Source organism: Cimex lectularius, unplaced genomic scaffold (assembly GCF_000648675.2).
Source record: "Cimex lectularius strain Harlan isolate CLEC.00 unplaced genomic scaffold, Clec_2.1 scaffold66, whole genome shotgun sequence".
Classification (NCBI taxonomy): domain Eukaryota; kingdom Metazoa; phylum Arthropoda; class Insecta; order Hemiptera; family Cimicidae; genus Cimex; species Cimex lectularius.
The window spans coordinates 1240222-1255543 of NW_019392701.1; the positions used below are offsets into that span (position 1 = coordinate 1240222).

General features: G+C 33.9%; 1 protein-coding gene and 1 non-coding gene across 3 annotated transcripts; one reads left to right on the forward strand and one right to left on the reverse strand.

The window, feature by feature from the left end:
- Nucleotides 1-12432, forward strand: LOC106668930 (eukaryotic translation initiation factor 3 subunit J-like). Of its 2 annotated transcripts, XR_001340837.2 has the most exons (8): nucleotides 1-135; nucleotides 231-319; nucleotides 431-544; nucleotides 5593-5728; nucleotides 6866-7006; nucleotides 7095-7231; nucleotides 10270-10371; nucleotides 10443-12432. XR_001340837.2 is itself a non-coding variant. In XM_014398131.2 (7 exons), exons 1-7 carry the CDS (start codon nucleotides 108-110, stop codon nucleotides 10318-10320), a joined length of 696 nt encoding a protein of 231 aa, XP_014253617.1. In that variant the 5' UTR covers nucleotides 1-107; the 3' UTR covers nucleotides 10321-12432. The 2 variants fall into 2 exon arrangements, 1 of the variants encoding a protein (XP_014253617.1); XM_014398131.2 differs by having other exon boundaries at nucleotides 10270-12432.
- LOC112126658 lies at nucleotides 1204-1298 on the reverse strand. The gene has a single exon (XR_002910123.1). It is a non-coding gene; the product is annotated as a U12 minor spliceosomal RNA (small nuclear RNA).
- Nucleotides 12433-15322: the final 2890 nt, after the last annotated feature.

Genomic DNA, 15322 nt, shown 5'->3' on the forward strand with positions numbered 1-15322 from the left:
ACAGTAAAAGTGGAGAGTCTAGGTGCAAGAGTGAGAGCAAATCAAAGTAGAACCGCCTGTCGAGTCTCGTGCCATGCATTGCTAACCTGCTTTCGAAGAGAGAGATCATGTCCCTCGCGAATATGGATAGTTGGGGTAAAAAAAAGAAATTTCCCTCTTTTGTTTTTAAATCTGTTTACAAAAGCGCGCACTTTTCTAAACGTGTTCCACGTTTTTTCCTACAATTACAGATGCCGAGCCTTCCGACGTCGGGCTGGTCAACAATGTGTCTATTATTAAAAACAAATGGGAAGGTGAAGACGTCGAGGAGGATGTCGTTGTAAGTAGATATTCAATATTGTCTTCTGATTCCGTGAATGTTGGCCTTCCCGACCTTTTTCCCTTCTTTCTAGACGTTTCTCATTGTTGTTCTTTTCCCCCTGCGAAACAGGACAGTTGGGATCAAGAAGTCGAGGAGGAAAAGGAAGAAATCATCAAGCCCGAAACCCCGCCGGCGAAAAAAAAGAATTCGAAAAAATTAGGAGAGAAACTTGAAGAAAAAGAGGTGAGTCATATTAATGTCATACGTACGCGCGCGCGCGCAATCATCCCTAGTCCCCCCCCCCCGGTGATTCTCGTTGGATAAAATTAAACACCCCGACTCCCTTATTCAGCTCGTGTCGAGATTTTTCCTCCATTAAATTTAATTTATCGGACAGCATTTCGGTCAAAAGTGCAACAGGGCCGGCCCCTTTCTTCCGTCCCCGTCTGGCCCATTTTTACAGTTCGATTTCATTCCAACCCCTCCCCCTTTTTTCGCATTCCCGTCGAGAATAACATTTTTTTTAAATCAACATTTGTGCAGGTCATTTTTAACGAAATAGTGTTTTTAATACGACGACACGTGGAAAACTTGTGTCGGACCGGGGCACGCACTTGCCGTTCGCATACGTGCCACCACATAATTACGTGATGATCGTGGTGTGCCTGTGCCACTTTTCACCACTTGCACTCATAACAAATCCTCCCCGCCCGGTCTCCTTGTCCGACTTTCTTCTACCGTCTCTCCCTCTACAAAAAAGAAAAAAAATCATTAAAAATACAGTAAAACCCCTATAACGGACACTATTGGGGAATGAAATATTGTATAACTTTTAAACTACAACATACTTTTATTGATAAATGTGTACATGGTTAACAAAGAAATAATTGATATAATGCATTACAGCATGTTGTTGCTAAAAATAAATTATTCTCCTTTATAATGAGCCAAGCATCACCAAGGCTCTATATTTTCCTTACTCATTAGTTTAAGGCACAATTAACAATTAATTCTCCCAACCTACTCCCAGACCACCAATTTGGCTTTCGTTCCCGGCATTCTACGACCCAGCAGGTGCTACGCGTTGTAGACCGCATATCCTCATCCCTAGAGCGCAAAGAATACTGTATGGGGACCTTCATTGACGTGTCACAAGCTTTCGACCGCGTGTGGCACAAGGGTCTCCTATACAAACTAAAGCGAATNGTGCGACTCAAACGACACAGCATAAATCGAATATATTTACTTCACGCAATATTTGTAGATGTAAATAACAAATAAATAGAATAAAAATATATAAAATAAAATGAATCTGCTCTTACTTAACTAAAAAGGGAAACACATGCACTGGTATTAAACTAAAATAAAGGTGAAAAATTAACACATGAAATCGTACCGATAATTCCAAGCATGCCAGGCATTCCATAATGATATGAGTATCTCATTCAATGTGGAATATTCAGACCAGAAGTGAAACATGTCCTCAAGAGTATGCGAATTCAGAAAGTACACTTTCCTGAGTCTCCCTCAATCCATAATGCTGACTTAAAATGTAACACCTCACAGTGAATTTTAAAAACCTGTGGAGCTCTGTCTGGGTTAGATCTTTATAGTTACATTTCTGTAAGTCAAAAAATGCTGTGTTAAGTTTAAGTTCTGAGTAAATTTTAGCCTTCACTAGAGCGGGCAGTTCCTAAACAATTCTCCTGATTGTGAGCATTGATTTTATTTAACAGAGCAAATAAATGTGTTCTCCAAGAGGATATGTTATCTAAAGTCAGGGATACTTCAAGATTGCATTTCCATAGAAGTTTATACCAGTGAGCAAACCATGAGATTTTGTAGTTAATTACCTCAGTTGCTGTAATCCTAGAAAGTTTTCATTTATGGCCTTCCATTGATTTGACTACATATTCAAAATGGAGTCTAACAATCATTATATCTATTATTTTTCCACTTTTCCACATCCAAAATGTAATTGTTATATGTAAACAATGTTTGTAAATCCCAGGCCCTGAAGATGATCTCAATAAAGATCGAAACGTTGGCGCGATAAAGAAAATGTTTTTCTGAAACCTACATCACACCAGACCGCATCTCACGATTTCTAAATAAACACAAATCATTATATATTTTGGAATTTTCCACTTTTAGGAGAGTGGAAACAATATTTAGTATTACAAAATGGGGGCCACTATGTGGATTACAAGATATCGAAACCCTTGAAATAGAAGATTTTTATCCTCTCCTGTACTGCCCTGCTAAGAAGCTTGAGAGATAGAGCTTTGAAGTTTTTCATATTTCCTTTCTAATCCTGAAAGCTTATTTATTGATTTATTCTTATTTTATGTGGTCTGTTAATCAAAACTGTTGTTACGTTAAGCCATGTTTCCATGGTGTGTGGCTTGATGAGCATACTCAAACTTGTGAGTTAAGAATAAACTGGTACAACTGCAACAAACCACAACAGATGGGAAAATTGAGCCATACTGAGGCTTATCATCTGTCAAACCCCAGACCTTTGATATTTGGTGTATTTACCGACAAAAATGGGAAAGGCTGAGCCACCTCAAGCAATAACGAGTCTTTACAGTTTGAGGTCTGACAAACTTCTGATCAAGTTCGCCAAGCCCCACACACATTGTGGGAACAAGGCTTTAAATTTAACTTCCTGGTATGAACGCTGGCTATCTATACCATAAGTACTCCCTAACCACCCACTCTAACCCCCAATAACCTTGATTAATGGCTAGACCTCTTTCAGATTTGTTGTCTGCAAGAAAAGAGCAGCATAGATTGATGTACTTTATTTATTTTAAAATAACAAAATGTCATCTGTCTTAATCTATCTGAGTTGCGAAGGCTTCTAAAACTTGGTTGTGAGGTCCTCCAATTGATCTCTACTCTTTGGATTAGAGGGAGGGATGGGATTTGTTCTCTTTGCAATTCACGGACAAACATTCTCTGCTTCCTAGCTGAGTGTTCAATTTTAGGAGAGATTAATAATGGTTTAACAAATTAGTCATTGTTTTAGAAACTTATTTACAAATAATGAATTAATACAAAGTAAATAAAACTGTCTCTTCAATACAAAATTGAACTAGAGAAAAGTTGCTTTTTGGAGATTTACTAAGATGGACTTGGGGAACTCTTAAAAATTAAGTCTATTCCATTTTTCTCACAACTAAGGATGAGCTCATAGAAAGGATTCAGGAATCCTGTGTGAAGAATAGAGAATCAGAACGAACTCTTGAGGCATTAAAATCTGTCCGAAATGATGTCAGGCTTGTACTTCAAGAAGGTGGACTTTTTGAACATTTGTGTAGAGATTAGTGACCGTTAATCGATAGTTATTCAGATATCGCGAGATGCGGTCGGGTATGATGTAGGTTTCAGAAAAACATTTTCTTTATCGTGCCAACGTTTTGATCTTTTATTGAGATCATCTTCAGGGCTCAAAGAGTTTGTCTTCTGTGTAATTGTGCCATCCTTGCGTGTCGTGTTGGAGAGTGCTCATGAAACCTACATCACACCCGACCGCATCTCACGATATCTGAATAACTACCAATTTTGAACATTATTGGGTTGGTGCAAAATTATTGCAGGTGATTATTTGGAGATTGTGAGATGCGGTCTGGTGTGACGTAGGTTTTAGAAAAACATTTTCTTTATCGTGCCAAACGTTTCGATCTTTATTGAGATCATCTTCAGGGCCTGAGATTTATAAAAATTGTTTACATTTTACAAATACACGTAGGATGTGGGGAAAAAATGAATTTATACAATGCTAGAAATTTTAAATTCAATCAAAGTATTTGTATTGTTGTAACGGTCACTAAACACCATACATTATTGCAGGTTTTGAAAATTTGTTTTATTTTTGCAATTGCTTGTTATGTAAACAAAGCTAAATCCTCAAAATCTAATTTATGGATTACAATAAATACTTTTAACTGTTATCTTTTATAAAAAATATTTTACTTTTTATTGAATTTTATAAGTGTGTGAGGACCTGCGAAATTAAATACGTCCAAACCAGATTTTAGTTCAATTTAATTGTATGAATTTAAACTTGGTGCATAATGTCAAAATTTTCGGTGCCTAACATCAATACCGTTTGGGGAGAAGGAAGCATTAGCAAATGCACGGTGGAGTGATGGTTCACCATTTGGAATAAATTGGTAAAGTAAAGAAGCTCGACAAGTGGGTATCACACAAACTAACCAAAGCCCAAAGAAAATGTCGCATAGAAATTTGTACGTCTCTTCTGTTCTGCCACCAAAACGATCCATTTCTCAATCAAATTATTACGTGCAATGAGAAATAGATTCTGTACGATAACTTGAGGCATGCAGTCAGTGGTTGGATAAGGATGAAGCGCAAAAAGACTTCCTGAAACCAAATTTGCACCCAAAAAAGGTTATGGTGACTGTTTGAGTGTATTGTGGTGTACTGCTGGGGTTGTTCACTATAATTTCCTGAAACTATCACAGCAAAGAAATATTGCTAAGAAGTAGACAAATGCGTGTTCAGCATTGGTAAACATAAGAGGCTGATTCTTCTTCACGATAACGCCAGGCCATATGTTGTAATACCAACCCTGCAGAAACTTAAAGACATAGGATTTGAAACCTTACTGCTCCCACCATATTCACCTGACCTCTCGCCTACAAAATTCCACTTTTTTAGTCATTTTGATCACGTCTTGAGGGAGAAAATTTTTAGAGACAAAAAAACACCTTCCAAAACTTCATTGTGAGTCCAAATAAGGTTTTTTATGTCAGCGGAATAAAAGTGGTTATTACACGTTATCAAAGATGTATTGATTGTGATGTGAAATATTTCGAATAAATTTTCTTCATTTTAAACAAATTAAAAATAGTTTTGATTGCCTTTTCAAAACTTGCATTATTTTTGCACCAGCCCAATATATTCTTTTTTTTGTATTTTTTAATTAATGATTCAACATCTTTTTTTAAAATCATTTGCAAATAATTAACCTGGAACCCTTCCAACCATGATGATTATTCAGTGTGTTTAGTTAAATGCAATAGAATAACTTCACAATTAAAAAAAAAAAAAATATTTTGTTGTCCTTCCCATTATGGATTATTGGTATTACACTTTTTTTTATTAGCAGGTAGTCCTATATTTCTTAATTCTATTTCGCTGCAGAAATAAAGTGCATGATTTTGGCTAGGGTGCCAGCGTTGCAAGTCTCTCTCTTTTTTTTTTTTGTTTTTGTTTTGTGAATTAAAGCGAGTTATTTAAAGTTTGTTTTCTGTCTCTAGAAAAAGAAGAAGCAAGTTGTAAAAGAGCCTGAAGAAGAAGAAGTACAGTTGACCCGAGAAGAAATTCTTGCTGAAAAACTCAAGCGGCAGAAATTACAGGAAGAATCTGACCTTAACATAGCTAAAGAAGTTTTTGGTTTGTTTTACATCTTGTTTTTTATTCATTTAACATAAGAACTAAAAACCAAATTATTTATGTTATACGTTGTAACGTATTTAGTTTCAAAATTTTCTAAAAAAAATTGCACATACGTCATATGCTTAACACTCCTCATCAGAAAATTAAACTTCTCTATAATCAAATACCTTAATCGAACCACAACATAATAAAACCGGAACTCATAAGTCTGATGAAACGATAATCCCACGCACAAAATTCAGAAACTTAAAAATATCAGAATCTCTTATTAATGTGAGTAATTCAAAAGCAAAGATAAAAATTAGAAACACTGGAAAAGAGAAAAATAAAGAAAAAATTAAAAACCCAGTTTTTGTAAAAAATTATGAAACTTCTCATACTCCACAATTTGTGAATCAAATGACAGAATCCATGGTTAATCCAGTTAGAACCAACCATATGAATTCTGAAGTGGAAACAGCAACAAAAAACATTAAAGAATTCAATTTTGATATTAAGTATAAACAAAGGCTCTAAAATGTGATCGTGGACACATTGTGTCAAGAGTGGAAATAAATGCCAATGAAACCTCCGAATTTGACGATTTAAGTGATAAAAGTGTTGAAGACTTATTGCAAGACTTTTATGATTTATTTCCCGAATTACAAGAAGAAAGTCTGAGCGACTTTAAATTAACCAACGCCGAATTAGAACAGACAATTAACAATATTAGAGAAAATGAATACATAATAGCACATATCGACCTGGAAGAACCAAATGATCCGATTGACAACGACGCTACCATTCATTCAAATGCCGATGGCAATACTGTGGTCACAATGCCTATAATAGAGGGACCAATTAATCCAATCATTAATCAAATAATAATAACAGAAGTAGAATATGGACCCACCAAACCAAAAATATCCAAATTACATAATAACACAAAGGCACAAATCCTAGTACATATTGGGTACACCCAATGATACATTTTTAAACAGCAAACTTTGAATTATTATGACCATTTAAAAGGTTTCATTTAATCTCTGTAACTATTCTTAGATATGAAGAACTTGTCCTATCTAGATGAGTCTATGTTGATATTTAAATAATTGAGTTGAACTCTATCATTTATCTGGTTATTTTTAATTTCAGGTGTATTACCAAGTGGTATAGAATCGAAAGAAGATTATGATAAATTGAAGGAAAAAGTCTTACAATTAGTATCTGAGGGTGTTAAAAACTTGAATTTTGTCAACTTTACAGAAGAAATAATACATAGTTTATGTCTACATTGTAAGTGCCTAAATATGTAACAATAATTTATTTCAGTTTTGTGTACCTTTGAGTTTGATCCAATTTTAACCCCTCTATTTCTTTATAGTATCTTCAGCAGATTTGAAAAAAGTTCATACGTGGATAGGAAACTTGCACATAGAAAAAACAAAAATAGAAAAAGGTGAAAAATCAAAAAAGTCGAAAGGCAAAGGGAAAGCAAAATTGAAGTTAGAAGGGGATAACGTAAGTAATAATTTTAAGATAATTAAACCATAAACACTAAAAATGTATTTCTTGAAGTTGTTTTAAAGTTGACAAACTTTTTTTCTTTAATATCACTTACTGATTTATATAAGCTCAATTCACACAGATGTAAATACATGCATATGTGTATAGAGTTGAGCCTATCACTCGTTGCAGTCCGGTGGCAATTCCAGCTTTTGTAATTTATAAGAAATTACCGGCAGGCCTCAAGAATCACCCACACCAGGTGTTGGCAGCCTGGTGTCAGACCTTGGTTTTATCCTTAAAGCCAAGAAGGTTGGGCTCGAAGGGCTATCTAGGTCATTTCAGTCCCCTCCGTAATAGTTTCTAGATTCAACCCAACTTATGCTCTCACCCACTCTTAAATACATATCATTCACTAAGTTAAGTGGTAAAATACTGGGTATTCCTCCATCACCCTCCATAGACATATAACTAATCCAATTGAAGATTGATGGGGTGGTGCTCAATATTCCGCCATCGTCCCTCTCACACTACACATTCACACTAATAAATATATTCTGTCTCAATAGACAAAGAAATACAAACAAAAGATATGTATAAAGTGTTCTATACAGTAAAACAGCCCTTTCTGAAAATCGGAACATTGGGGCCAGCAGATACTCGCTGTCTTGCTTGCTCTAGTACACTCACATTGGGCCCAGTCCTAAGCGGCTCTCTGTATAGAGACAAGGAGTGGCACTTGTGAAATTGATAATGCAATGAAGTGTTGGTGGAATGAAATGGAGGCCAGATGAAGTCTTATTTGTCCATCCGGAGGGGTTAATGCTAATCATCCTCCTGTAAACTTGTGTCTTCTAAAGCTACTTTAAAATTTAGTTAATCTAGATTCTTAGATGTTTTATTAAGAATGGGTAAAATCGTACATTTTAGATCTTGCGCGGTTTGAACCTGTCATTTGGTGTTTGGTTTTCTTGCCTGTTCTAAAGAGGTTTTTTCCTGTTCAAACTGCGTTCGTACTGTTTCAACTATATTATTAAACCCACTTTTTAGTGCATCCAAGTAGCCTTTATTTAGTATTTCTGTAATTTTATTTTTTAATTCTAACAATAAATTTAATTTGGTTTCATTTCTTTCTTTCTCTTTATTTCTTTGTTGAACTAAAGCATCCAAACTCCAAATAATTTTGTCATAACTTTTAAATACATTCTTTCCTATTTATGTGCCAGTCACTCATTTAGGGTGGTGCTTGATATTCCTCATCACCCTCTACATGCAGGCAAATGTTGGTATGTTCAATATTCTGGCATTAGCGTCTTGCACTACACATTCGTACCAAAAATAAATTCTTTCTTAACACACACTAGGAGATACAAAACAATACATATATCAGTATAACAGTTGACTGTTACATCAAAACTTGATAATAACTCAGCGTCCTCAGCAGGCCACTTTGGTAAATTGAAAAAATTCTCTATAGTTTGATATTAAGTAATACAAAATATTTTTTTCATAACAGGGACAGGACATTCTATAAACTGAAATGGAGCCACTTCCTCTTTATTATTTGAACTTTTTTTTTTTAATATCCTCCTAAATTTCCTAAATGGTTTACTTACAGCCTTAAGTTTTTTCGAATTTTCTCTAGTTTGTTATGCTCGGTAGTCAGTATTTTGTTAATGTGTTCTCAGCACTGGTCACTTTGGAAAATCATTTAGACAAAGTATGCCCAGGTCACATTGAAACAAAAGCTGCTTCATGAATTTTTTTAATAATACTGTAAGCGGCGGAGACAGTGGTTCAAACAATCTTTCTATATTTGCCTGCTTTTCTCTAAGCGATAAGATTTATTACTTATTACTTTTACTTTATTTATTTATTTTTATGTAGGGGAATGTAAGGTTCGTGAATTTACTAAACCAGACAGTAGATTCTCAAACATTTATTTGAACAAATTCCCCTTTTTAAATGAATATGACACAACAAAATCTTAATTAATCTAGTAAGTCAGCTACAACTCCAAATCTGGGATGAGTCTATTATCAAAGGGACCTAACGCGGAAGACGCTCACCATGAACAGCATCCTTTAGTGCCTTCTCGATACCGCGGTCATCGAGTTGATCTGATGAGTCACAACAGTTGGTCCTTGCTGGCAAAGTCCCCTTGGTGAGTCCCAGATGGAATGTGGCTGTTTCTCTTCCTGATTGATTCCTGAAGGCGAATGTTCACTGATCTGAGCCCTTGGACGAGAAATTCTTTTGATTTCCAAATCGTCCCTTTTGAATTTTTGGGGGGGTTGAGATGGGAAGTTAGTGTCTGAGTGGAAGTCACAATAGCTCAAGTGGTAGAGTAGTGGCGTATATAGCCGAGGGTCGTGGGTTCGAATCCCGCTTGTGACACTTAACTTTTTTATCTTAACTAAAAGCCTTAATTAATTAAAAGATATTAGTTGGTCAAGTGAATTTAAACAATGTTTATAAATCCCAGGCCCTGAAAATGATCTCAATAAAGATAGAAGCATTGGCACAATAAAGAAAATGTTTTTCTAAACTCACATCGCACCAGACCGCATCTCACGATCTCCAAATAATCATTATCTAACGCTCACTAATCACCACACATTTTGTAACATACTTCAGAAAAAAACTGGTAAGGTATGAAGTCAGGGGTTAATTTTTTTTTTCCAACAAATCGTAAAAAAATTACAAAAGGTCATGTTAGTTACATTGACAAAGGGATACTAAAGGCCTGTGACACTGATTTGATTCCAAAAGTACCCCCAACACCCTACAACAAGCTTTGAAAAGCAGGGGTTTTCTAGAAGAGGTGTGTCGTTCTGGAACGAATATATATGTTTATTACATAATATACTTACTATAATAACTTAAATATACATACTTAATATAATATATATCGTTCCAGAAAGACAGACATAACGAACGTATTAATCGGATTGGTTTGTGTTAACGTTTTTCATTTTGATCAAACCCTTGAAAGAAACATAATAATCCAATACGGTGAATGATTTATTCTTTCATTTTTACCTTTTTTCCAGGATTATGGTGAATACTCCGCATTCTCGGCAGACTTTGAAGATTTTATATAACTAAAAACTGGTGTAGTGTTATTTAATTATCGCAGGCATGCATCGTGGATTGTTAGTGTTAATTGTATTTCTTCAATAAGTTAATTTTATAAAAATCCTCTAATATTTTCTCTTATTTTCAGTATCAAAGAAGTTGCTCATAATTGGCAAGTTTATAAAACATGTACATTAGAGTGTAAATATTTAAAATACAGTGTATATAATTACTACAGGAATTATAATGTAATGTTGTATACATATGCCGATTATTGGCTTGTCGATATAATTCAACTTTTATTTCTTATCGGCACAGTGTTGAATTCTGTAATAATATCGTTATTAGTTAATAGAAAACAATTTTTATATTTATGTATAACCAAGAAAATCGAAATATCTTTAAATAGTTACATATTACTTTTTTGTTCTATATTTCACAACCAAAATTTTAATTTAAGTGGTGATAAATAATAAATAATTGTGTGGCTTTGTTGAATTGCCCACTTTTCATGAATGGTATAGCTAAAGCTATCCTGTGTTAAAAATGTATATAAAGCGATTAACAAACACTAAGAGACAAATAATATATGTTTCATACCATTAGAGTAAAGGCGATCTGTTAGTTTTAAAAATCATTTTTGAATCACTTATAAAATTTCCCATATGACATAAACATATTGACGATTCAGTTTGTGGAATTTGTGAACAAATTGTATTTGAGTATAGATTGAATTAGAGAAATAATTTATTATACATTTACATGTTAAAAAGGAAAGTGGATTTTACTATATATTAGTTAAAATTGCCTTAAAAAATAAAGTACTAATTTAGGGATATATAAAAAATTTATCAGTGACACCAATAATTGTAATACCTCATGAATATGTTTATCTTTTAAACGATGTAACTATTTTGCAGTTTAAAGAAAGATTCATCTACTTGTTAACATGAACTTGAGAATGCAGAATTCTAGAATGTTTCAATTATTTACTATCAAAAAAAATTTGATCAGAATTTCACAGTCATTCCGTTACTATGTTGTTCATTATTCGTTTGAAAATCGGATAAAGCCTTATTGTAGTAATATCAATTTGTTAAAAGGAACACGCATGTCAGGTTATGTACTGGTTTGCAGCATGTACCTTTCATCAGCACACAATTATGCCTTATCTCTGTTAATTGATATCGCTGACTTCTTTATCAGTTTCAAATAAATGATAGGATATTGTGCCTTGAATGTAGATTTTGAAGATGATAAAAAAATTTCATAATGGTGTAAATTATTCTTATTTATTTTTGCAATTCATTCATAATTGTAAAATTTAGAATGAAATTTGGTAATTCTATATTCAATAATAATTGTCACAATAATCATTTTTAATCAATATAATTTATAATGTAATCATGTGATGTTATCAATTATTTTGTTCAATTGAAAATCATTGAAAAGGATTCAATTAAAAACATTTATTTAATTTTTTTAACTTTAATTTTAAAATTGCGGGCTGTCTAGACTTACTATCTTATTTATCAAATATGCAATGGATTTTTGACATAGCTGTGATTCGATTTAATGTCAGTTCTAACAGATTTTTGTTTAATCTGTATACTTAGCTCAAAATTTGTTGTTTATATCAAAGATAAGTAAACGAACAGAAGTTATGCTTGAAAAGAATCCTGCTTGAGTCAAAAATTCCTTGGTCTTGAAATGTGAAATATCATTAATCGAAGCATTTCATTTTTTTTTTTTTTTTTAACTAGAAGTGAAAATTAATTTATTTAAGTTTTAATTGTTTTATCGATTATCGTTAAGAAATTAAGTTCATAGGGTCTTTTTTTGTTGTAACAAAATGTTTTACTGTATATTAAGTTTACATAAGATGGAGTAAGGTATAATTATAAATAAAATAAAATGATATTTTTAATACAATGGTAAATGATCAATATTCATATTTCCTCTTCTGGTATAAAGAGAATAATTCTGTACTAATACATACAACAATAATTGACTGAAATCAAGCCTTGAGATAAACATCTTTTATACAACAAAATGCTTGGCCGTTTTAACAGTACAAAATTCATTAAACTGTCTTAAATACAGGTTTTTAAATTAATTGTGAATTTGACTGTTTTTATTCAACAATATTATATTGTTTTAGTTTACCATTGTTTTAAATAAATTGATTTAAGCAATATTAAATCTGAATTATTTGTTTATTATTATAATTGTTTTACAAATAAAACAATTTAATAAAGATACATTTAAAAACAAAATTATGTTTTCTGCATCCTCTGACTGATTAATTCCAATAAAAAATTTAAATAAAAAAAAGTGGAAAAATGAGAAACTACCACACCTGAGAACTGGTTGTTGATTTTGTCGAATCCCTATGGAAGGTAAGTTGTGGCAAAGGGAAGAATTTTGTTTCAACAAGTGGTTGACTTGTTTTACCCTCACAGAGTAAAAAATTGTGGTATGTATTCATATCGAAAGTAGATTTCAAGGTAATCCTATCAGACATTCCTATTCATTTGAAGGTAGGCTGGTTGGCTTTGTCAAAACTGAAAATGGTACCCATTCTTGATCTTGCAGCATTGTTTCTCGAGCTGTTGGGAACTAGTGCTTGAAGGAAATAGCCTAACTTTGAAGGTGTTTGCATATTTCACCACACACCACCTCTTCTCAACAGATTCAATCGAAAGCAAATTTTTTTTTCAAAGGTGCAAACATTCATTAGCAACATAAAATTGTGTTACTCCTCCCTTGCAAAGAAAAACGCATTAATTTTCATGAAAATATCTGATAATATGACAGTATACATTGCCATTTCTCATCATTTACAATGTTGGCCAATTTGTAATTGTGAAAGTGCTTCTCACAATACGGCCACCTCAATTCTGTATGGAGAAGCAGGGAATGATGAAGGAATGCAATAGCATCATAGTATTGTGAAAAGTCGACTTCAATAATAATTTGAACAGACATCACAAAATTTCTCAAGATTGGCTGCCTTTGTTTCATAGCTAAAAAGCATGTCTGTGTAGAAAACAATGGGCTGCTGTTCAATCCTTGGATTTGTTTTATTTTAGTAATCATTCTGATTGTTCGGCAAATCATTGGTGTTGCACCATTTGTGCACGCGTCAATGGGATTTCGTTTGTTGTAAAAAATCCTCTAACAAACCGAGTATTTTGCCATCTGTTGCATTGGCAGTAAGTGGTTTTGCACATTTCTCCGGGAGTTTTGGGTGTGTACCTTGGAGAAACTGCACTACTCCTCAAAGACCCTTACTTCAACCACCGATCAATATTGAAGTAAATTAATGATCAATGAGAACGACACATAGGTAGTGCACTCACGAGAGAAGTTTGAGCTTGAATCACATTTTCGCGAAACAAAGGCTTTTTATATACAACATAGATTGGAAAAATCCAGGGTGTTCCAGAAGCAGCAGTTTCCGGTAATAAAAGACCCCTGTTTCATCAATTTTATTTCTAGGAACTGTTAAACTAACCAGTATAGTCCCATCTCACTTACCTATTTTGCTTACATGTACAAAAGTAAACATAGAATGAATAAATAAAAATACCTTTTGTTTCCAGTACTCATTCTTTTTAGTTTATTTTATTTATTCATTCTACGTTTATTTTTGTAACTATTCATTTTTCTAGAAGTTCACTGCAGACCCCCTAGTTAGGGGTCGGTGGACCACGGTTTGGGAAGCCCCACTGTAAGAGATAAATGGGGGAAATTGCTGAGCATAGACTTATACCAAATTATGGCAAATAAAGACTGGCACTGTTTCACGGTCTACAGAGGTTGAAATGAGAAGAGAAAGGGACATACGAGGTTATGTCGTCAATTATGTACAGACCTATGCACGGTAGTTGTTTAGTACCTCAGGTCTATCAGTGTTTTTAAATTTATATAGAATGTTTTGTGTTTTCTTTTCTGAAGGGATATTCATCGTACTGGATATTCTGATGACGCCAACTTGGGGCTCTATCTCAGAGGAGTGATAGGACTATACCGGTCACTGGCATCTCGGAAAACGTCTACATAACATGGTTATCTTCAGTGTTGACCCATGTGTCAATTATGTAATGAGGAGGAAGAAATAGCCACCCATGCTATCTTCAAATGCGAACTGTTCAATAGAGACATAACCTTGGATGTAAAGAAAATCAAGGAAAAGAATTTGCATCAACAATAGTAAAGGAGCTAATATATACTTTTAAAAGAAGTGAGTCAAATGCATAGAACCAAGGAACTAGGAATAGTACAATAAGCCAGAACCAATTTATGAACACCAGTGCTTGGTGAACATAAAACCCCCTCCTAGTCACCAATCATCATCATCATGTATTGTGTCTTCTCGAGTGACTGAATGTGACCAGACTTGTCGAAGTGTTGAGAAGTGAAGGGATATTGTATGGTACTGGATAATCTTATGACACCTGATGGGGGTCTGCCGGCTTTTCACTGGGACATTGTGTGGAGGTTCCTCAATGTACTATCTGGGTTTTTGGCCATCGGTCGGGACTCCTGGCTCTTCAGAGGGAAGCAGGGAGTATGAAAATCTTTATGTTTATATGCACCTGAGGTTAGCAATTTAAGAAAATGAGAAAAAATATGTGTGTCAATGAGAAAAAAACCCACATAATTTTCCGTTTTATGATAGAGAGCCGGCGATGACCATTACATGTTTGTCCACCTATAAATAATATAGTACTATAGATTATCATCTGAGTTATATTGAACATTAATCTGCATCTTGATTACGCCTGATCATCAGGTCGCTCATATTCTTGTATGTGCAGGATACATTTTATATTTGCAATGACTGACAATAGTGGAGTGGGATGATCTGGGGAAAATTACCGTCCAATGCTGAAAGAATTTTTACCTGTTTTCAATTACCAAAAGACAAGGCATTTAGGAGAAGAAAAACTAAAGTACTACCCTTTTGTTTATTCTCAATATTCAATATTTAGTCTTATCGTATATGATGAATGTTTACACGAT

Bases quoted from the DNA above. Each gene is read 5' to 3' on its own strand.
- LOC106668930 (XM_014398131.2), top strand. From the start codon at position 108: ATGTCCCTCGCGAATATGGATAGTTGGG. The intron at 5,729-6,865 runs GTTTGTTTTACA...TTTTAATTTCAG, and splicing joins CATAGCTAAAGAAGTTTTTG to GTGTATTACCAAGTGGTATA. The intron at 7,232-10,269 runs GTAAGTAATAAT...CCTTTTTTCCAG, and splicing joins TGAAGTTAGAAGGGGATAAC to GATTATGGTGAATACTCCGC.